At 34.0% G+C, this 24,540-nt stretch overlaps 2 protein-coding genes across 2 annotated transcripts; both read right to left on the reverse strand.

The window, feature by feature from the left end:
- Positions 1 to 1,260: 1,260 nt before the first annotated feature.
- LOC110904620 (glucomannan 4-beta-mannosyltransferase 9) lies at positions 1,261 to 5,528 on the reverse strand. Its single transcript, XM_022150465.2, has 8 exons — positions 5,165 to 5,528; positions 4,963 to 5,061; positions 4,629 to 4,881; positions 3,422 to 3,532; positions 3,202 to 3,338; positions 2,935 to 3,048; positions 2,190 to 2,587; positions 1,261 to 1,621 (listed from the first exon to the last, which is right to left on the reverse strand). The coding sequence occupies exons 1-8, from the start codon at positions 5,450 to 5,452 to the stop codon at positions 1,459 to 1,461; spliced, it is 1,563 nt and encodes a 520-aa protein (XP_022006157.1). The 5' UTR covers positions 5,453 to 5,528; the 3' UTR covers positions 1,261 to 1,458.
- A 6,765-nt stretch (positions 5,529 to 12,293) lies between these two features.
- LOC110904619 lies at positions 12,294 to 15,696 on the reverse strand. The gene is made up of 6 exons (XM_022150464.2): positions 15,475 to 15,696; positions 14,020 to 14,592; positions 13,739 to 13,827; positions 13,098 to 13,197; positions 12,785 to 12,991; positions 12,294 to 12,616 (listed from the first exon to the last, which is right to left on the reverse strand). Exons 1-5 carry the CDS (start codon positions 15,622 to 15,624, stop codon positions 12,812 to 12,814), a joined length of 1,092 nt encoding a protein of 363 aa, XP_022006156.1. The 5' UTR covers positions 15,625 to 15,696; the 3' UTR covers positions 12,294 to 12,616; positions 12,785 to 12,811.
- Between the last annotated feature and the right edge of the window lie 8,844 nt (positions 15,697 to 24,540).

Below are 24,540 nucleotides of genomic sequence, written 5' to 3' on the forward strand. Positions count from 1 at the left end.
CTTTTTCGTCATCATCATCAAACAGATTTGATGACTCAATGTTTGTGGCTTGTTTCAAAAGATAAAGCTTCTCTTTTTTTTTTAGAGATTTGAACATTTGTTTCGTTCACTTTGGTTTACTGGCAACCATTTAACTATTCATTAGATTGTAAAATAAGTACCCATATCATAAATATTATGTGAATTAAAAGAATTAACAAAGAGGGTTCTGGATAATTCGACAATGGTAGAAGATGGAGGAGGAAGATGGGGGTGGTTGTAGGTGGGCCCACTTATGTTTTTGGCAAACACATCTAATGGTTGCAGACATATAAAAGAAAGAGAAAGAGGAAGAGAGAAAGGAGTGAGGAAGAGGGGGTGGGGTGGGGTAGGGGTAGAATAAAGGTGGGTCCCTTTTTTTTAACCAGTAAGGGCATTATAGTCATTTCACACCCATTTAACAAAAAAAACTAACCTCCATCCACGCCAGGGACTATCCGGGAACGAAAATTGAAAACTTGGGGACTATTCAGGTAATTTTAGAAAGTTGGGAACTATAGGTGAAAAAAGGCGAAACCACAGGGACTATCCGAGCATTTTTCTCTAGAACTCTTTTTCCAACTTTTTGGTCTAGACACTAACTAAATTTTCTTGTCACACCTAAATGGGCTTTAAATTTTGGAGGTTTATTACTTTTTGTGTAATATAGATGGGCCGACCCTCCATAGTAGAATTAAACCAAATCTACTAGTTCCGTTTTAGTTTTTTACGTAAACTGAAATGATTGTTCTCGTTTAGAAATTTCTAGGATGATCAACCGAAACCATATGTTACGTACAAAAATGGTAATTAAGTTTAATGAACGAGAAAGATTAAAGAAGAAAACACAGAAGGAGGAGATAATTCTCAATCAATTCGATCGTTCATTATTGATCATCTCCTTGTTTAAGTACAATCAACACAAATAACTAGTTACACCTTCAAACCTCTCATTATGCTATTATTACAACTAACCCTTTACTATGTAATTAGTACACTATAAACTTTGGTGCCTGTTTTATATGGTCCCTGATTTCCTTGATTATCATATAACTACGTTGTCATTAAAGAAAAAATAGAATTTCTGACTCGGCTACCTAAGGGTCGATTGATCCTCTTGACCCTCCCTTAATGACCCTCTTGGCCCTCCTTTGGTGACACTAGTCTTAAATATATAAATACCTAGTTTTTGGTTTGCAAAGCCACACATATAATCTTAGAATGCTCATTAACTCTTGCAAGTCAAGTAGAATGTGCATAATCGAATTCCATTATTAAGTAAAAATAACTTAGCAACCCCATTCCAAGTGTTTATAAACATGTATATTGAAAGAATGATTGATTTCTTGTAACAAAATTGCAAAAACAAAACAGACCAACAACAACTTCAACATTTTTTGTCCTCGTAAACTGAAAACCGGATACTTCTCGTATCGTTTCTCAAGAATTGGGAGCGAAAACACCAATGTATCCAAATCCAGCGATGAAGAAAGCCATGGATTGTAGGAAGAGGTATATGTAGTAATGGTTCTTCCCAAACGAAAAGTCATAGCACCCACACAAGAAGAGATAAATTCCAACAAAGATCTCCAGCATATATACACTGTGAAAGTCATTTAACCAATTAAAAGTTGTAATTCTTTGGGATAGTAATAGTTAAAAAAAAAACCTAGGCTTATGTAGATAGACAATTTATATTCGCGAACAATTTACCGGTAGGAACTTCTAGGTTTTGGGTTGAGATGTTTAACTTGTGAGCTTGATTGAGCCCATAAGCACAAGCATTTTATTTTTTTCTAGTGTTGTAATTAGTGTTTAACGGGTTATGACCCGTTGATAATGTCCAATTTGGGATTGAGTTCGGAAATGGCTTATTAACTTATTGGAGCCAATAAGACATTTGGAAAAGCCCAAATTCCTGGATTTTAGAAATAACTTATTGTCTTATTGACTTTTTTAAAAAAACTAATAAGTCAATAAATCATTTTCAAACTCAATCCCAAACACTCTCTAAAAACCAACTTTAAATTGGGTCAAGACTTTAAATCCAGGGGCATGAGCCTCACAAAACATGCCCAATATGATTTAATATTTTAACTTAGTGACTCACACTAAAAATGCCTTCACGTGTGATAACAAGTCCATTTAAGTGATACAATTATTTTAATTACCTTTCGCCTATTTGAATTGGGGGTTTCTTGGTAGCTTTGGAACCTGGTTTGACTTTCATAGCTTCACCAAGTTTCTTAGTGACCACCCATTCGTTAACCCTTGTTCCTGCCTCGAAAAGGCCGATAAACGTTCCTTTTGTCCGATGTAGAGACATAACGTTTTCAAAAAGGATCCAAAAGACTAATAGATGAAAAGACCTCGGAGTCCCAACTGCATTGAGTAGAGAGACGATCGAAGGAATATAAATGGCACCCCATTTAGGAACTTGCACTTCTGGAACCAAAACCGTTGCGGGCAACACCACACAATAGAAGATAAACGTGACTAGATGTGCAACAATTTTTCTAACAAAGAAGAAACTGTATATCACGTAAAACTTTTTCCATAAGGTCACTTTCTGCATGGTAAATAGAAGTAATAAGCATTTCCAAAATCCTAATTATATAGATATATTGAAGCGTGGTGTAATGGTGTAGAGATGACAATTTTGACTGTTTACTTTTAATAGATTGATTTGAACTAGTTTTACCATTAGTAATATAAAAAAATTGTTTTAAAGGAAATGGTTTATATAGTCCCGAATATAAATTGTATCACATATAACCTAAAAACATTTACTCAAATATATATATAATATTATTTAAATTATAAAAAATTGTTATATTTAACACAATAATTATTACAAATATAAGTTTTGACCTACCTATTATGTCATCTCTACTATTAAAATGTAAAGAATAAAACCTTATTTCTTGCAATTTCTATGATCATTTTCTTGAAAAGGTTCGCTGGTCCACATGACCATCGATGTTGTTGATAACGGTATGCTTTGAAAGTACTTGGTAACTCGTTTTTCACCTTACAAGTCAAATAGAAAAGTGTGAGATTCGGATGATAATCTTGACATATACACATTAAGAACAATTGGCAATCGGTACCAAAACCAGTATATATGGAGCCTTACATGCGGATTTGACCATAGGTCACAACAAAATTCATTTGTTTACATACCTTGAGGTCGCCAACATATACAAACTTCCATCCTTTGAGGCTCACACGAACCGCTAAATCCATATCTTCAACTGTAGTTCGGTCCTTCCACCCACCAGCCTCATTAAGAGCCGAAATTCGCCAAACACCCGCAGTCCCTATAAACAATAACATATCTCATGAATCTCTAACTAGGTTTATATTCAAGTTCTTTGAAATTAGTTGGGTCCAAAATCTTTACCATTGAAGCCAAAAAATGCATGTGTAGCGGATCCTGCTTCTTGTTCCACAGTAAAATGGTAATCTAGTGACATTTCTTGCATTCTTGTCATCAAACACTCATCTGAGTTCACTGAAATACACCAACAACAACCATAACTTAAAGAATAGATGCACTAAATATATTCCACTCATTTTCTTATTTATTTATTTTTTAGCGGCAAATTTGGATCAATAACGGACCACTGGAGTATTATCGTGCTACAAGGGTAACCACTGGATCATATCCATCTCCACTCATTTTCTTTTAAACCAGACGATTTCATGGCACTTTTATCTTTAACCGATCAGTGAGTAAAATATTTAAGTATAGTTGGTTTGAGTGTGTTGAATAATTCAAAAATCGGGTAATGTAACTCTTATTGTATACAACATCTTTAAGGGTTTTAACCAAACAGATTGATTATAGTCGTTAAAAATATTTTTTAATTATATTTATTCAATGCATATTTAGTTAAAAATAAATAAAACTTAAAATGGTAGAAATATTCTTAAATTCATTTTTTATATTCAAATTACTAGTATATAGTTTATTATAAAAATAATATAATATTTAATGATATAAGTGACACATATTTTTTTAATAATAATAAGAGAATTTATTCTAGTAAAAAGTAGTTTTAAGCCAACATGATCATTTTTATAAGTAACGAAAGTTACCATTAACTTTCTCACCCGGGTTGCAATACACATGACCCGACCAACTATTAACTAGGCTAATGTTAGTCAACTCCGAACACCAGATACTTAATATCAACTAGTATTTAGGACCCGAGCTTTGCGACAGGATCGTTAAACTGAACCAAAAGTAAACATAAAAACGTTGAACCACGCATGCACGTTTCAGCTTGTTAACTCGCAAAAGTTAGATCGAAATGTAAAATATATAAATGAATAACTAACAGGAGCAGTGCATTACAACAGAGCCGTTAAACGACAAAACAAATACCATAAAAATGTTGAACCACGCATGCGTGCTGACGACAAATTTGTAAAATATGAAAAGTATAAAGGACCAAAGTTGAAAATTGAAAAGTGTTTGTAAAAAAGTTGTAAAATAAGCAAAGTATGCGGGTTAAATGTGTAAGAAAATTGAATAGTGATTTTGTGAGTACGAGAAAACTTGATAATTAATATATAGTAAATGTGAGACGAGAATAAAAGAATACCGAATTTCCAACGAGCTTGGACGAGAGCGAGTTCCGGGTTGTGCGCAAGGAACGGGATGGTGCGCCAAAGGAAGTCCGGGTCAGGTTGAAAATCGGCATCAAAGATGGCCACAAACTCACATTGCTTCACGTAAGAGTGCTTCATGCCTTGTTTTAGTGCACCAGCTTTGTACCCATTTCTGTTATCTCTAATTTCGTACTTTATGTTTATTCCTTTTCCTGCCCATCTTTTGCATTCCAACTCTACTAAATCCTGTCCAATTTTCAATATAACAAAATCAAAATAGATAATTTTATTGATGATCAAACACCATAAATATATGATTAACTAAACCTTAATAATCGGGTCGGTTGAATCATCAAGAACTTGAATTATGACCCGATCCGATGGCCATGAGAGCCCGCACGCCGCTCCAATTGAAAGTTGATAGACCTATACATACACACAAAATAAATAAAATTATAAAGTCGAAATATACAAAAAAAAAAAAAGAACTTTAATATATGAAACACATTATATATACATAGTTACATACCTCTTTTTCATTATACATAGGTATTTGTACTAAAACCATAGGGAAAACCGAGTTACCCGTCTCCAAATCCTCCTTAATCGCCTCCCATTTGTACCTTTTATCGAGCTTATATCGCATCAACTTAACCACAACTATAACTAGGCCCATATAAACGCGCTCCACAAATAGCATTATCGACATGGCTAAGCACATTGTCACCATAATTTTCATAAATGGCACGATCAATGGCGCCCTCACTTGCTCCCACATCGTGCCCATCAGCCCGTAACTAGTTATTAATCCCTCCATTTTTGACCTCGCAACTATTTGTTGAAGGTCAGAAAGTTTTGTGACAAAATATGAAAATAAAAGAGATGTAAATTGATCATGGTATTTGGTGGAATTTAAGTAGGTTATATATAAGGATGGTTGATGGGGTTTTGCTTGTGAGAGAAGCACAAGTGGTGTGTCAGAAGACACAATCGAGTGAGTGTCAATGGAAGCTTTGAGTTAGATGACGCATTTGGAATGTAAGTTAACTCACAAAGTGAAATCATGTTCCGAAAGTGACACTACACTTGTTATGTAAGTTTTTCTATATCGTCGTTTAATTAAAGACCCATCAAAACTCGGGAGGGCCCTTTGAGATGGGTGAAGTATTTTTATTGTTTTTTTTTATTGAAGAGTATCAATTTTTATTAGAAACTATGATAACCAAATTAGTATATATAGCTATGAATTTTAATTATGATACATAAAACGATTATATATAAAAACATATAAACGATCATATTCTCTCACACTTATATGAGCACTACAAAAATCGCTTCTCACAGTTTTCTAATTAAAACTGGTTATATATTGTATGTAGTCCGGTGTGTACGTGTGTATATACTACATAGTGTTAAGACTAAATACGAATGAATTTACTTATTAAGCGTATAAAAACTAGCGTAATTATCATTACTTTGTAGTTTTTGAACTAAAGTAATTATTATTATTACTTTAGTTAATCTGCTTTAGTGTAATTACTCTGGTTCAAAACTGAAGAGTATAATAATAATTATTGTAGTTATTTGTGTTCTTAGCATTAAAAGACTATTTGTACCAGATTTCAACCTTATATATATATGTACCTACCTATATACATAGATGTAGTCTTTAAAATACTTAGTTTTGCTATTCAAAAAGAGGGCGTAGCTTGTTGCCCATTTACCAACTATCTCGATGTAAATCTTATTAATTTCATTTAAAAATTTAAGCAAACTGTTTTTATAGTTTTAAAAAAAATGGGTGAAGAAACTTGAAATTCTAATTCCAAGTGTTATATAAAGATACAAACCACTTAGCTATAGCCTAGTGGTCAAGAGAAATTACGTCTTGTGGGAAGACCAAGTTTAATTCTTGGGAGGTGTAAGTATTTAAGGGGGAAAATTAGCCGTTTAAATAAAAAAGTAAAGATACAAAATCAAGATAGGTGTGTTTTTTTAATAATATTTATGGCATTCCTAAGCTTAAATTAAAATGGTATATCAGGGTAGATGCCAAAATTCCAGGTCAAGTTTAGCGTGGGGAAAATGAGATTACAACTGCAAGCATTCATTGCTTGGTCTAATGTCTCAATCTCTGACCAAAATTGGGTATGCTACAAGATTAAACAAATATAATTATGACCAGAGAAGATCGATCTATAAATAACTTATTATAAAAAGAGTTCATTGGTTAAGGTAAGATGGATATATTCTAAAAAAATCAATGATTTAACGCATGTTTTTTTAACTTGAATTTTAAAAAGAAAATTGTGACCAACCTTAATCGATCATTGAAGTAACAACCAAAAACAAGTCCATTGCTAATTCTGTACAAAAATTTAATTGAAAAAATAAAGCAATCGCCAAAATTGGATAGATTTCGCGGGTGAGTGGGCCTATTTTGAATAAGCCTGGACGATGTGGGACAAGTCTCATACGTTACAATGGTTTCAGTCCATAACAATCGACTCTCCTTAAGAGCCCACGTCCTCGTTGGTCACGGTTGGCTCTTTCCAAGCCACCACTATGAGCCCCGTTAGCCACGACTGGCTCTCTCCAGACCATCACTCCTAGTCTAGCTCGGATACCAATGTTGCATACCAAACAAGAGAACTTAACCCAAAAGACTAGTATGGTAGGTGAGAGAGCTCATTTTGATATATAAACCCCACATCAGTTCCCCATACAACTGATGTGAGACAAGTTTCATACCTTGCAATGGTCTCAGTCCATAACAAAATGTAACTGAAAAATTGGTCGTAAATTCTGTAAAAGCAGTTGATGAAAAATAAAAAAAAATGAAGCAGTCCCAATTGAATGTATGTGCGATTGTTTAACTTGAAAATGAATAATGCATGCTATTTAACTTGGATTGTGTGTTAAATTATTGATTAATAAGATATGTACTGATAATGTGAAGGTTGTCTCATGTAAGGTGAGAGTATGAGTATGAACCTTCACAAGTCACAACTGAAGTTGAGAAACTTCACAATTTTGGTTTTGAATGTATGCCCGTTTACTATTGAAGTATTGAGATTACGAACCTCACATAAAGGGTTACGGAGTTTGTTTGGTGAAATTGAGAATAAAGAATCTCACTAAGGTGAAAGTCAAAAGTCAATGAACCCACATAGTGGAGTTTGTGAGTTTTTGTCTTAACAAAGGTGTTTGATGTAGTGGTGATTACACACCATGTTGCATAATAATCATTGTGTTATGTTATGCCTTTTGTATGGAGGTGTGAAATACATACAACTAACTAATATACCTTTATGTGCATAACTATAGGTGAAATATGATGAGAGGTAGGGATGAGCTATGGAATATATCGGTTGATAAAAGTTGTGGGAGGAGTGGGTCGGAGCTGGCGTAGGGGCTTTAGTTTTCTCCTGCCCTATGCCTACACTATAATTATCATAAATAGCTAAAAAAAAGGTCTTTGGCTTAGCGGTATCAAGGTGTTGCATAAGGATTTGTCTTTCTAAGTGGGGAAGGCTTAATCCTCGTTGTGGACAAATAAGTGTAGTTTAGTAGTAGAATTAAAGAGTGTGTGAGTTGTAGTTTTATAAAATAAATAAATAAATAAGAGACTAATTTTAGGTTATTTAAAATATGTCAAGTGAATCTCTTTAGTTATTTGTACATTTTGATTGTAATTCTACATGTGTTTATATATATTTTATGAATTAAGAAAAAAATATTCAAATGTATATTAATATTTAATATAAAGTTTAAATAGCGAACTTTGTGTTAATTAGTATATAATGAATTGAGAAAACTCAGATTTTAATAAAGAAAACGTGATTATGCTAATTAAGGAAAAATAATTTAAATCACCCGATTTTATTACTCCTTTACATCAAGATTACTTATTTCACATTGATTAAAATAAAAAGTGTATAAGCTAGTTGAAATGAATGGTGATTACCGACACAAAGACAGAACCAATAAAAAGAACAAAGAGAGTAATTTTCAAGAAAAAAAGTTGTAATTTCTGAACGCCTAGATAACTGCAATAAGTGTCCTTATATAACATATTTTAAGTCTGACAAATTTTCGCAATTACAAATTGAATGGAAATACGAAAATTAAATACCTAATTAGAGGATAAATTGCTCTAATCAAAGATTCATATGTTTTAGGCCTAAAAGCGAAACTGCATAAATTTGCAAAATTTGTGAAACGATTTAAATTAACGAAATCAAAGCCTTAAATCAAAGATTTTGCGTCTGACAACTAGGTCAAACCGGTGCTACTCGTGGGGCCCATTACTCCAATTATAGTCAAAGTTATGTCAGTTTAAAGTTTGTGTTGTTACTTCCCTGTTTACCATTATCTAGTTAGTCCATATAAAATTCTGTCAACTCTTAGATCAGCTCCTCATCAATTATATTGACATGTCACGTGTTTTCGGTATTTTCTTTCATTCAAACATATTTATAATTATAAACATGTACGTGTAACCAAATATCAAAAGTTTGATCCAAGGTATTAATTTTATCATCAATCTATTCACTCATAAGTGGATGTGTAATCGTGTGGAATCTTAATTAGATTAGATTATTAATTACAGAATGTTGTAATAGTAAACATAAAATTACTACATTTGGTGCAACGAATAAGGTTGGTATAGAGTCTTGAAGTGGGTTGAGCAGTCATGTACACTTTAGTCGGACATTTTGGGTATGCAATTGGTTCAATGTTTTCATAATTGATATTCACCCCTTTCCTGGACTTCTACACTTTGCGTTCACCTGCTTCATTCTCAACTAACCACTTTGACAAATTATTTTGGAAAAAAGAATTATTTGTAAGAAAATGTCGTTAGGATCTAGTAAAATAAAGTTTAAACAAATCGCACAAGAATAAATACATTATCATAATAAATCTCACATTCTGTCTTGGAAACTAAGTCCACGAATAGAGTCTTTGACATAGTGGGCGTTAGTGTTCATGGATTAACAGGTTGAACTCTCAAAAACGAACATGATATGGACATAAAAATCATGTCAAACACATGAACCTAAACATGATACAAGTTTTCGCCGGTGACACGAACATGACCCGCTTAAACAAGAATTATAACTCAATATTTTATTTTACATATAAGTACCCTAAAACTATAAATTTACTAAAATGATACAAAAAGGTACATAAATTAACTACGCCTTTAACTATAAATGTGATGCTCATTAATCCTTTAAAATATTCAATCAATTTAAGTTACGCTATAAAACAAATTTAAAAAAATACATATATAATATAATTGGCCAACCCGTGAGCCCATCAGTTCTAATAACACAACTCTTTTAGCTAAACAAGTCCGCAGCTCTACCAGACATTGAGCAAAACCCATTTAAACTAACCAAAGACTCGTGAATTTCGTTTTTTGTGTTGAGGCATAATTTGAATGACTAGTTGACTCTTTCACTAACTAAATTTTAATAAATTGTCGTTTATACAATATTTTAAACAAAATATTGTGATCTTCCTGTTAAAAAAATGAATACGTTATACAAATACATGTCAATAAAAATTGTTTTTGATACAAAGGGGCATATCTTATTATTAGTTAGAACATAGAAGTCAAACGTGTAAATATAAAAAAATAAAAATAAGCTTTTCTAGAGAACATATTTTACTATCTTTGAAATTACTCGTTGTATTCCACTATTGTGGGATAATGGACCCAAAAACAGATATGAAGTTACAACCGCACACATGATAACAATTGAGCAGGAAGACATTATTTGAAAGATTTTGCACCATAACATGGCAACCTGACAAAATCATACTTTGGCTTCACTCTTCCTTCTGACATCTCAATGATTAATGGGCACTGTTATTTGAGTAAATCGTGAAAGTGGACATGATCCAGATTTGGTTGCACATTTGTACAACTTATTCCACATTTTGCTGATTTTTAGAGCTACAAATGAACCTAACATTCGGCAAACCGTTTGTGAACCGTTTGGCGTGAAGTTCGTTTTTGTTCATTCGTTTATTAAACAAATGAACAAGAACAAGAAATTTTGTTAGTTTAGTTAAATAAACGAACATGAACATAGTCCGCGTTCGTTCATTTATGTTCGTGAACATTCGGTAGCATGTTCGTTTGTGTTTTAGTGTTTTTTGGTTATATATATTATTTAAATACTTCAAAATTCCGACAAATAAAACATTTAATAAGTGTCAGCACATACTATTTATTATGTTCATGAACATTAGTTTGTGCTCATTTGTGTTCATAAACATTCGTTTTCGTTCGTTGCATAAAATTAACAAACCAACACGAACAAGCTCATTTCTTTAACAAACAAACATGAACAAAAAACCTCGTTCGGTAAGTGTTCATGAACAGTTCGTGAACACATGTATTTCTTAACAAACGAACATGAACAAGATCTTGTTCGTGTTCGTTCGATTCGTTTGCAGCCCTACTGATTTTACAAATATACAAAAACAAAAGGTGACACTTTGATGGTTATTTACTGATTTACGTATGACATGATTTTTTAGTAGAAGTTGATTGAATAACGTACGATACGTGAGCAAAAATGGATAGTGATACTCAACCATAATTTCACGTATCTCATACATCTATACCAGTATACACGTAATTGTTCTCTAGTATCTGTATATCACTACAAAGCTATATAAAACAACATGAAAATTGACTGGTTTTGTAATTCATTATTGCTATTTCAACATAATTGAATCAATCTTTTGTAATTATTTTTTATGATATATCTTTATGGCATATCTATTAAAAAATGTATTTTAGAACTTTCTCATATCAATTCTAATTTTTTTTCATTTGTGTAATCAAATGAAAATTAGATTTATTTTATTTTTAGAGTTTACAATAACTTACATTATAATTAAAGATTTTTTGACAACTCCTATATTATACAACTAATTAAAAGTTTAATCTATTAATAGTTAGATTTATTAAATAACTATAGAAGTAAAAGAGACGGTAAAACCACAAAGAAATATCTTAAAATTGTAAGTTGTCTACAAATTTTATTATACAGAATATACGTATCATCAACTTATAGTTTAAAACAGTACTAAAAATTGGTAAAGAATTAACATAAATAATTTTACTAGTGGTGCGCCAAAGGTACTCCACGTCGTCACCAACTTTTGTTCATTAAACCATTATTACGAAGTCACCAATGGGCCTCATTTCAGTGGTCAGTGGCGGATCTATAAAATCATTATAGGGGCACTGTTTCAAAAATAAGGGGGTAACGAGATAAAAAAAAAACCGTCAAAATTTTTCCAAAATTTACACTAAATTTACCCTACCGCCGGAGCGTCAAGGGGCAACAGAGTTTACCCCTTCTAACAAGGTAGATCCGCCCCTGCCTCATTAGTCATGCCCTCCCTTTCGTTATCGGTTAACAGGCGTGAGAGGTTGGGTGCAGGCCCCAAATCACAATCTAACCAATCACACCCATTTTTTTTCTTTTAGTTAGAATCACTACACGTCTACACCTATGTGAAAGAGTGTAGTTAAAACCTACATGGCACCTTAACGATGACATGCAGTTCAAACCAGTACACAATGAAGTAAAGAACAAACTGACTGCTGCAGTTTAAAAAGAAGAAAACAAACAACAATGAAGTATATGCTATGATGGGCTCTTCTCGTTTTCATAAAAATAAAAAATAAATAAACATCTTGTTTGCAATAGAACTACAAATACAATGGTAAAAAAAAGACGAGTCCACTTTTGAGATCAATAAAACTGATGTTTTTGTAACGAAGGCTCAATGTTGAAGAACATGGGCTAATGGTGCCTGCGATTTGACATCTTATCTGAGCCTAAGTGACATGTAATTTGCCTTTGCATTCGTCTACTGCAATACCACCTCAGCATCACTTAAATCAGCTTCGTATGTATCGTTCACAGAAACTGTAGGTTCATTCTCGCTGCAACAAGATATTGGTAAATTATAATTAACATCTAATATCTATAACAGAGAGCTCAATTAGTTACAAATGGATTGATTTGCGTCCTTGAAATTATTTATTAAAAGATTTAGATTATTATTATTATTTTATTTAATAATTAACGCATTAACTTCGCCTCTTACGTACCTTTGCATAAATAACGATTTGAAAATTCTACTCAACTGACAATCTACACGTTGGTTTTTGCAAAAGACTTGACACTGAAGCTAAATATGTATCGGTCAACCCACTGCAGAAAACCACAGTATGTGGGTCAACAGAAATATGTTGCTGAATAGATTTTATGCTGTCAAGATAAGCATCTCCACAAGAAGATTCCAGTCCATCAATAATCTGTATAATCACAAAATTAAGTTTAGACCGCTAATAAATAATGATGAAAGATTAGTAAACACAAGCATAATCTACAGCAAAGCTTGGATGATGTTAAAAAGAATACCAGTGAACAAACACCAGAAATATCAACAGCCTTCATGGAAACAAGCTCCAAAAGTCTATCTGGCGTGCATATAAGGAACTCAGGTTCACAACTCTTTAATCTGTAGGAGGAATAGAGTTCTTATCAAGTGATGTTATGAATACAGTAAGATGCATAGTTGTCAATAGCAAATAGCGGACCATAGTGACAGGCTCCTAAAATGCTACGTAGCGATAGCGACAAAATAGCGCCCGCTAGTTCATGTTTAGCGATAAAGGGCAGAAAAATACAAAAAAAATATATTTAACACACCAATTATGTATAAAAGTGCTAAAAATACGCTAAAATAGCTATAATTCGCTATCACTAATTATCTATATGAAAAAAATAATAATAACAATAATCCTCTATTTATCGCTACACCTTTAGCGACCCTTTACCAATACACTATGCTATTCGCTGTAGCAGGCGCTACCAGAGCTATTCACAACTATGGTAATGTGTATGCTCCAGATGTAAAAGAATGAAGTTCATTTAGTCATACACGACAAGCAGGGCTAACAAATTAAAACATCAACTACCAAAACCGAAAAGAGAATCATGTTTGCAATTTTGCATGCACCGTTTGCTGCAGTAAAGTTTTTTAGATTTATGTAAATTACCCGTGAACCTGATGATCTTTGGAAGCCCCAGGATGTAGACTCACTGTATGTATTCCAAACGCTTTCAAAGGCTTGCACACACAGCGTACCTGTAAATAGCTGTGTAGTTACACGACTATAAAGTATAAACCAAAGGTATCATAAATTTGAATGTTTATTTAATAACTCCACTAGTTAGTTAGCACAAAGATGCTTTCTTTTTGAAAAAATCAGACGTACGCCGTGGAACGCTATAGAACAAGTGTAACAGTTATTTCTATTTTTAGTCTAAATAAGGATACCTGTACTGCTTTCTCTTGAGATGGCACAATGAACAAAAGGTAGGGGTTGGTGAAAGATACACCGTCTTTTTCCTTTTTTGTTATGGTATCGACTGCAGTTGATCCTATCCAAGCAATCTGTTCCATGGTAGCATGTCCACTCGTCTCCAACACGTGTTTGCCACTTGAATAACATCTCCAATATTCAAACCCCCATGAATCAAAGAACAAAGGCTTTCCCCTTTCAAATGTTTCTACGTGATGCATCGCGTCTTGTATCGTCTTCAAACATGAAATTAAGAATTTTGACGGGCAAGCTTCATCCTTGGTGTTTTCTTTATCCGACCGTGTTGACTCTTTCTTGACCCTTGCCCGTTTCTGTTCCTGGTTTTTCCCATTCGACTGATGATCCCCGCTAGCCTTTCGCTTGTTCTGTGAAGCACCGTTACCATTACCGTGTTCTTCGGTCGAATTATTAACTTCCTTTGATGGCCAAACTTTCTTGGTCTTCAACTTTTTGTCCTTAATAATATCAATATTGTTTTGTTTGTCATTAAAAGGATCCTTTGGAGTGGGTAGACTAAAACACATCCCCTGAATATAACAATAAATACGCCATCTAATCAGATTATATGCATTCTATATATCTCATCATCAATATCACATATAAATCACAAAATCAAAGTTCAATAAAACACCATAAGCTTAACAGCCAAAGTAAACTTGCACAAAATTACAGCAATTTTAAATAAAGCTTGCTACACACATTTAGTAATGGTGTTCTTCGGGTTTCAGGTTTTTCGGTTCGGATTGTTCGGGTTTTTGGCTGGGAGAAAGTGACCCGATAACCGACCCATTTATAGTTCAGGTTAGTCGGGTTCGGATTATTCAGGCTTGGGTTAATTGGGTCGGGTTGTTCGGTTTTCGGGTTTAGATGTAAAATGAAAATAAATATATTTTTTTACAAAATATCATTTAAATTCATATTGTTACTAAAAAACATGATCAAATTTCAAACATCATTTGACCAAATGATATTACAATGTCAAAAGTAAACTTAATGTTTCAAATACAAAGACTCCAAACCAAAACAAATCTATAAAAAAAAATAAAGTAACTGTTTGCGTTTTTTTGGGTTTCATGTTTCGGAGTTTTCCGGTCGGGTTGTTCAGGTTTTTGCCCGGGAAAAGGTGACCCAGAAGGTTCAGGTTGGTCAAGTTCGGGTATCTAACTCGAGTTCAGGTGGCTTCGAATTCGGGTTTCGGATAGAAATAAACAGTTACTTGTTAAGCACGATATAGGGTTGAACTAAAAAGATAAGTAATAAGTTTATGTGTGTCAATAACCTACTACAGTTGGCATAAACAGTTAATAAATATCGCCATAAAAAGAATGAAAATTCTGACATAGCAACAAATTGATGGACAAAATAGTTTAGTGAGTGGCTAAAGTACCATAGAAGACGATTACTCGTACCTGACACATTCTGCGTTTGCCTGATTGACGACGCTTTTTCTGTGCGATAATGGCGGCTATGCGATTAGAAACCTTGGCTGAATCGCTGCGCATTTTCTTCCTGAGCGATTTGTTCTTCTTTCTGATAATCGCATCTTCTCCTTTAGGCATTGTTCGGGCTTCAAAAACAAAAATCAATGGAAGATGGTGGGATATAACCGATAGCAGTCGTGACCAGTTTTACTTGGTAGGTTTGTTATGCAGGTGGGTAATTCGTGGGCTTAGAGGGCCTAAGTGTATAATATATGGGCCTTTTGTGGGCTTTATTTGTTTTTTAGTATATAGAGAAAGAGTCAAAGAGGTGTAGGTCATTCAGTGTGTTGGTCCAGCAGTTAAAAGGTCTGCCCTCTGTATTTGAGATATAGGTTCAATTTTCGATGGACATTTGGGTCAAGGGGTGAATCAGGGTTTTAATCCCAGGTTCGAATCTGGCGAGGGGCGAGGGTTTATGGATTTCATCTGGTTCATGCGCATAAGGGGGCATGGTTCATGGCAGTCGAGAAGTCGACCTTGAACATAGCCCCAAACAAGGGGGGGTTTACAAGCGAGATTTACTTGTCGTTCAAAAAAGACAGAGTATGTGTATGGTGTGAGACGTGTGTGTTTAATAATACAATCTCTTTATGTTAGTTATTATTAGAAGAGTAAATTACAACCGGTGTCTTTTACGTTTGCATCAAATTACAACCGGTGTCCTTTAACTAAACAAATTACAAGCTCTGTCCTTTATGTTACCGGTTTTTAACACGTTATTTCCTTTAGACCTACCTAACCTAGTTAAGTTTTTTTAGTTAAGTCTTACTATGTGCCTTTCACATGAGGGCAACATGGTCTTTTCATCTCAATTTTATATTAAAAAGTCGAAATAAATAAATCTCTTTTATCCCCTTTATTTTTTCAGTCGATCCCTCATTTTTTTAGTTAATCCAAACAAAAATGTAATCCATGGTGTGGAATTTAAATTATAAAATCAAAGTAAAATATTTAAAATTTTCAATTAATCCAAACAAAAATATAATTCATGTTAAATTGAGATGAAAAAACCATGTTGCCCTCATGTGAGAGGCATATGATATAACTTAATTAAAAAAACTTAACTAGATTAGGGCTAAAGGACATAACATGCTAAAAACTGGCAACATAAAAGACAGAACCTGTAATTTATTTAGTTAAAGGACACTAATTGTAATTTGATACAAACGTACAGGACACCAGTTGTAATTTACTCTTATTAGAATTATATACTGAAAGTTGGACTAATGTATTTTCTTAGAGTTTTACGAATGTTATGCTATTTGTCTATCAAGTATATTTTAGCAACGATAGAAACATGCTCTTGACCATATCCGACTTTTAAAAATACGAAGATATTATTGAAGAATATAAAATTTAAATAAAATCTATACATATAAATATCATGCTCTCTTTTTACTGTCTACTTTAGCTTTTACAAAATGTAATTATTACCAAGTATTGATTGTGGTCCCATGTTATTATTTAAAAAAATTCTTGAGGTGACCAAGTAAGGGATGTCTTTGACCATTCATGTGTTAAACTTTGGTATCAAATGATTAAATAACAATATCTTATATTTTAAGAGTTATCATATATGCTCTTAAAAGCATGTTAGGTGATGCAAATACAAGAAAAATAAATATACAAGCCCACAACGACCCCCTTACTTACACTTAATGCATTTAAACATTTATGTTGTTATATAATTGCTATAACAGCCCTTACTTTTCTTTAATTGAAACATGACAACTTTATAAAATCTTCAATTAAAAGTGTATCCTTATATAGGTTGTATTTGTTTGACTTGTGACCTTGAAGGCTTTATTCATCATAGAGCTACTGTCTTTGTAAAGGTCTTAGTAGATCTGTGGATGTCATATGTTTGGTAAAGGTTGTCTAAAAGGGTTTGAGAGGGTGTTATCTATTTGTGTAAGCTTCCTTGAAATGTTTTAGAGGATGTTAATAATTTGGGTAAAGTTTTTCTAAAAGCTTTTAAATGATATTATCTATTTGTTTAAGGTCGCTAAAAGCTTATAAAGTGTGTGGATCTTGTAGCATTTGAAGTTATTGATATGAAGTTAATGTGCTCACTTTTCAAGCAACAAGCTAGAAATATATAAGTGGTTACGAACGCACACACTAATACCAAGTGAGGGGTTGGTGTCAGTGGCGGATCTAGGATTGCGACCAAGGGGTAACGTGTTATAAATAAGCCGTAACGAAATCGAAAAAATGTCAAATTTTTCCAAAATTTACACTAATTTTTCCAATTTTTTTCCGACCAAGGGGTAGCGGGGGTTACCCCTACCATAGAGGTAGGTCCGCCCCTGGTTGGTGTCACTCAACTTTAGACCAATGATAAAAGAATTTTTGATACTTCTAATAGTCGTCTAAATAATATGTAGTGGTCGCATTTTTTCTAGCAAAAGTTCAATAAGTCTAAATAATATGTAGTGGTCGCATTTTTTCTAGCAAAAGTTCAATAAGTCTAAATAATATGGAGTGGTTGCGTTTTCTCTAGCAAAAGTTCAATAAATAAGTCTACGAAATTTCCTATTATTTACTTGACCCGTTTATAACCCACCTTAGCCCATTTTTTGGCTTGACAATTCCGAGAATGCCGCTTCTCAAGTTTTTAGGATGAATGATGTTTTTCAAACTTTTAATATATTATCAAATACTACAAACATTAGTTGCTTACGTAAGATTTCAATAGGTCCGACCCTTCATTGGGCAAAATGGGCGGCAGCCTTAATAGTGCCAGGCAGCTGCCTGGCACTCCCCTATTGGCCCAACAAAATTATGATTTTATACTCCTTTAAAATTACGATTTTGCCATCAGTTAAAAATTATGTTTTTTCCCCACTTAAAAATAAATTTACGCTTATGCTTCCATCTAAATATTTCAATTTTGCCTCCGGTAAAAAAATACGAATTTCACCCGTTTCAATTTATAGTTTTGCCATTAGTTTTTTTCCCTTAAATATACGATTTTCCCATCAGTTCAAAGTTATGCTTTTGCCCACGCTTAAAAATAAATTTACGTTTTTACTCTGGCTAAAAATTGTAATTTTCACATCGGATAAAATTACGATTTTGCCCAGTATAAATTGATACTTTCGCCATTAGTTTTTTTTTTTCTCACAACCAAGTTACGATTTTACCCTCAACTTAACTTTACATTTTCCCCATCATTTTTGTTTTGTTTTCCTGGTGACAGTGTAAAATTACAATCATGTCGGTAACTTCCTAGCACTTCCCCGTTGGTCCATTTAGTTTACAATTTATCCCCGAATTAAATTTACGATTTCGCCCTCAGTTAAAAACTACGTTTTTCCCATCGTTTTAGTTTTTTTTTACCAAAAGTATAAAGGTTTTTTGTTTTAATTGGTTTACTACGGTCTTATCATCGTTTTTGGTTTTTTTTCCCTAGGAAAATTATATTAGTCTTTTTTTAATTGGTTGAGAATTATTCGGCCATCGCCCCGCAACGCGGGCGAGGCATTTACTAGTTTTTCACAACATTAAACAGTTTCATCAATAGTTTAACAAATTTTGCAACTTCTGTTTTTTAAACATGGTTTTTTAAATGGTTTATTTTAAACTTCCGAGAGCAACTAATTTTAGTCACTCTTTTTAATATGTTGGTGAGACGTCTTGTTGTCGTTGAGTGTTGACAACCCATTATCTTTCGATGCATTTCCCCTTGTAGTTATTCTTAAGTATAGTATTATAATCGTCATCTACTATTATTTAAGTAATTAAGTGCCAACAGAATCAAATTCTTTTGGGGCTAAACCTACTAGGAAAACGATATTCACTTTTGTATTTATTTTATAACACTTGAAAATTTTGCTCATGTTTTTATACGAAATGTAACTACTTAATATTGATATTACCATGAAAGATTTCACATTAAATATTTTTAACGTTACAAATTCAGATATCACATATAGTTATATACTATACATATATATACACATTTGATTGATGTTTAGAACTGTGTGTATGTTACATGATAGTTTATATATATTTTTTTACATTTAATTGATGTTTATAACTATAGAAGTGTATATAAAAAGAACAGACAAGTTTTACAATTTATTTACAAAGTAATTACTAAATATATAGTCTCATATTTGAAACAATCGGTCTCTCTAGGGTCAATAACGGTGTCACTTTTGAAAGTCAGTTGTTTTCTTTTAGGGTGGAGGGGGCGTCCTGTCATATATCTAAACCCGCCCCAATTCTGCAATGCCACGTCATTTTTACCCTTGACTACTTTCAAACCACCAAAACATTCAACTACACTAATATATTTTTTAAATAAAAAATAAATTCAACAAATTGAAATTACTAAATTATAATTTCATTAAAAAGTAAATATAATACATAATTTAGAAATAACAAATAACATAACTTAAAATTCATAAAATACATAGAGGACAATTAAGTACAATACGGCTTAACGTACATCACGTACGACAGGTAATTATACCCGTTATAATAAAAATTATGCACGTTATAATAAAAATCATGCACGTTATAAACTTAAAAACCCAAATCATGCATGTTGAGAAAATTAATCATGCACGTTATAGTGTAAAATCACGCACGTTGTCGTACGTGATGTACTTTAAGCCGTAATGTATTTTACACTTTCTCAAATACATAAAACTTAAATTAAACAAATTCTCTCTATTGCAGATGAGTTCTCGTGATCTTCCAAGTCTCAAGGTGAGATTTAAATTCTTTGGGCTCGTATGTCCGTTTATACTCACCATGGGCAACCCGGATGGCTTCCTCCTCGTTTTCATTTTGTTGATTGCTTATCGAGTCTTTGAGCAATTTGTCAAACTTGGCATCACTAAGTTGGATAATATGCCACATTGCCACCTATTCACGAGCTTGTATACTTTGTGGGTTTTGTTACCCATTTTTTCATGAGATGAGTCTAGGATTTGAAGCCACATCTTACAAGACCCTTGAACCTTGTTCACGACGAAAGTAACCCAAACACTCACCAATGTGATCTCTTCGTTTTTGGTCCGTTCGGCCATTTGATTGATAGGAGAATGTGTAATGTTATTGTAGATATTATGAAAGAAATGAGTATGTGAAGTGTCGTGTAGTGTTTGTTGTGACAACCCTCATAATTCCATGTATCCGTACAATTTATTAATGATAATTAAAGTGCTTGATGACTGCTGAATCATTTAATTGCTTTCTGATTTCTGTGTTATACTTACATGTGCTTGTTAACATACTAGTAGTGTACAGAAAAGTTACTAAATAGTCCGGTATGTTTTCCTGAGTGTTGAAAATTAAAGATGTTATAAAAATATTATAAAAGACACCTTACGGATTAATTAAGCACTTTAACGGAACAACACCCAACCGAACAACCGGACTTTACCCGGAACACAAAAATATTGTCAAACACATTGTTTTTATTTTGCTGAGCTAGTTAGGGTCCCCGAACACCCTAACACACTATATATTTAATAACACACTAACTAAACACTTGATTTCCAACTATATCCCTAACCACCCATCACAACCTAACTAGACACCCCCCCCCTGGGACGGTTACATGGGGACTCACCACCCCATGATTTTCTTGATTATTTAATGGGATATGTTGTGTACTCTTGAAACATTGTATCCATTGGACAAAGTGATGTTGGGAAATTATAAGAATGACCAAAGGATTGAACTACACTCATCACCACCATCACAATTCACCCAACTCTTCTCTCCCTCTCCTCCCTTGGTTCGGCCGTGAGCCACCACACCCACCATCATCATCATCCAAGCTCATTCATGCAATCTACATACTTCCAAGGGTGTTAGTGATAATACAAACAAGCTTGGTGTGTTCGGAAGCTCAAGGACCTCTCTCATCTTTTTTTAACCACCACTTTTCTACACTTGAACTCCCCTAGCCTTAAGCTAGTGGTAAGAACTTAGATCCTTGCATTTTACATATTGTTTAAGTGGTTAGTGATGTGTAGTGATCAAAATGATAAGAACTTTAATGAATCTTATGAAGAAGTCTTGAACATAAACTAACTTAGTAATCAAGTATGGTTAAAAGATGAAGAAATCATGATATTCATATGTTGTGATGCTTGTTGGTTGTGTTACTCATGTAATTGATATGGATCATCATATGATCTTGCTAGATCATGATTAAAAACATGATCTAGCAAGATGAGAAAGTTAGAAATGTGTAGGATGATGGAATCATCCACACATAAACTATGAACTTGAATAAATAAATGTTTTCTCGAAAAATAAAGATCAAAGTTGGTTATAATCTTGTAGATCCAAAGATCCATGAGTGGTTTTTCAAAAGAACCAAGTGAAAAATATAAGTTTCATTAAAGCTTGGATCTTACATAAACTAATCACGTTTTTGGTGGATAAACAAGTGTAGAAACACTTGTGTAATAAGAAAATTTCACAAAGAAATATTTTTAGAAAATATGATTGGAAGTTGTGAATATTCAAACTCTTTAAAAATGAAGTTTTTAAGGAACTAATCACACTTTTAAAGGTAACAAGACTTACTAAGTATGCTAGTAAGTTACTACATACTTTTATAAATTTTCAAGTTCATGAGTTTATAGTTTATGCTTGTTTTTTAGACATGTTGGTTAGTAGAGGTTGTATATTGTTGATTGAGAATTGTTCGAATGAATTTTTGAAAAGAAAATGATATGCTAGTAAGCATGGACACCTCCGTTTACAAAGGAAACCTTGGCGAAATTTTCTAAAATCCCAACACTTAGAAAATATTTTTCTAAACAAGCGTTACAATTATATTTTATAACTTGTGTTTCGAATATAAACTTCGCCATAATTTTTGTAACAAAACGCCAGGTATCGGAGGTTGACTTTCGTAAATAAAATTTGATAAATATATATTTAAAATATATATTGTATACTAAAACTCTTGTGTGAATACTTGTTTATTTTACCGTTATATTATTTTAGGGTAAAATAATATACAACTTAACAAAGTGCCTTGACGTTTAAATTGTGTGATATGTGATAAAAGTAATGAGTAGATAAACCATACGTGTTGTGCATGAGAAATTGATTGTTATCTGTACCTTATTAGGACGTGCTTGATTTCCTGATTATTAGAGTAACTAATCTAACCGAGCAAACCGAGGTGAGTTCACACTTTTCTACAAAGCATGGTAATTCCCGGTGGGAATGGGAATGGGTTCAGGAATAGGGATTCCTCGTCCTTGGGACGTGTTCAGGAATGAGAATTCCTCATCCTGTTGGGACGGAATTAGACTTACTAGACTAGAACTCTATCAGCGAAGTCCCTCCCTTTATATCGACTTAATCGCCGAGGCTATGGCGAGCGGGTCATTAGTTAATAGCGCTATTAGGTTTAACAAACCTCACACCGTGCCAGTCAGACGGGCGTGTACTAATGGACTATGGCACGTCGGTGATGATAGACACCGACGCTAGGGCACAAGTAACTTTCGTTAGTAGTCGATATGATAAACGAGTCTGGTAGTTTAAATAATGGGGTAGCCCCCACGGCCGAAGTGCCGGGCTGGATAGCCAGGGAAGGTGGACATGGGATGGTTAACTGATAAACGTTTTCGAACTATGGGGTAACCCTCACGGCTGGATAGCCTCCACGGCTTGATAGCTGATTAAGATTAAACTACGTTTTTGGAAACAACTCTAAAATGGACAACCAACCGTGAACTCACCCAACTTTGTTGTTGACTCGTTGTTACATGCTTTGCAGGTCGCTAGAAGCTATGGGGCTTGCACAAGGAGGTGGTCGTTGTGGGATGCGAACTATTATGTCCCGTACTTAATAAATAAACTTTATGAACTTATGAAACTTATGTTTTGGGTCCTTAAACTTATGAACTACGAACTTATGTTTTGGTTTAACATCTTATGCTTCCGCTGTTTAAATTGAACTTGGTTAACTTCCTTTTGGTCACCAATTGTATTGTGGTTGGTTTTATTTACTTAAATACGTTGTTCAATATGATTGGTGGCTTGATCCTGGTCGCGTCACGCCTCCATGCGGTGATACTCCGCATGGTGGATTTTGGGGGTGTGATAGATTGGTATCAGAGCCATTGGTTATAGTGAACTTGGTTTTAGAAAGGGAAAAGCTTTCTGATAAAACCAGACTATAACCTGTACAGTGCTCAACGATCCACAACGACGCTTCGCTCCACGTGCAAGACTCGACACAATAGGTGGTATGATTTATGTTATATTGTCGGTTAGATAGTTCACACTATGCATTAGTTAACGTGATAACTGCTATTTGAACCTTGTGCACTTACTCTCTACTGTCGTCCCACACTTACGCACTTTCGCGACACTTTTCTCACATACGTTGCTTCGTTGTGAAGATCATGAACGGACGCGGAGGACGTATCAACCTAACTCAAGCCCAGCTGACGGCTTTGATCAACGAACGAGTTGCTGAGGTACTCGCAGCTGTTCCTGCAGGAGGTACGACCCGCCATATCAACCCATCTTAAGACGTTTAGAAACTACCCTCGCGAACCAACCCTTGTGCCTAACCTTGTCTTTTATTCTCGCACCACAGGTCAACATGCTCCACCTCCCGTATATACGTTCAAAACGTTCATGGACTGTCGACCAAGTACCTTCAGCGGCACTGAAGGAGCTGTAGGTCTCCTACACTGGTTCGAGAAGCTCGAATCTGTCTTCGAAATGTGTGAATGCCCTGAAGATCGTAGGGTGAAATTTGCTACGGGAACACTCGAAGGTGCTGCACTAACCTGGTGGAAAGCACAGGTTCAACTACTAGGGCTGGCAGTTGCTAATGCCACCTCATGGAATGACTTCAAAGATTTGATCAAGGAAGAGTACTGTAATCGTGACGACATCCACAAGCTGGAGGTAGAGTTCTATAATCTGAAAATGACGGGGTCTGAAATTGAGGCATACACAAAGAGGTTAAACGAGCTGGCCATCTTGTGTCCT

Source organism: Helianthus annuus, chromosome 14 (assembly GCF_002127325.2).
Source record: "Helianthus annuus cultivar XRQ/B chromosome 14, HanXRQr2.0-SUNRISE, whole genome shotgun sequence".
NCBI classification, from domain to species: Eukaryota; Viridiplantae; Streptophyta; class Magnoliopsida; order Asterales; family Asteraceae; genus Helianthus; species Helianthus annuus.

Coding starts and splice junctions, on each gene's coding strand:
- LOC110904620 (XM_022150465.2), bottom strand. CDS start 5,452: ATGGAGGGATTAATAACTAGTTACGGGCTGATGGGCACGATGTGGGAG. Junction 5,062..5,164: donor CTATGTATAATGAAAAAGAG/GTATGTAACTAT, acceptor GTGTATGTATAG/GTCTATCAACTTTCAATTGG. Junction 4,882..4,962: donor CAACCGACCCGATTATTAAG/GTTTAGTTAATC, acceptor AAAATTGGACAG/GATTTAGTAGAGTTGGAATG.
- LOC110904619 (XM_022150464.2), bottom strand. CDS start 15,624: ATGCCTAAAGGAGAAGATGCGATTATCAGAAAGAAGAACAAATCGCTC. Junction 13,828..14,019: donor CTCAAGAGAAAGCAGTACAG/GTATCCTTATTT, acceptor AGCTATTTACAG/GTACGCTGTGTGTGCAAGCC. Junction 12,992..13,097: donor TTTCTGGTGTTTGTTCACTG/GTATTCTTTTTA, acceptor GTGATTATACAG/ATTATTGATGGACTGGAATC.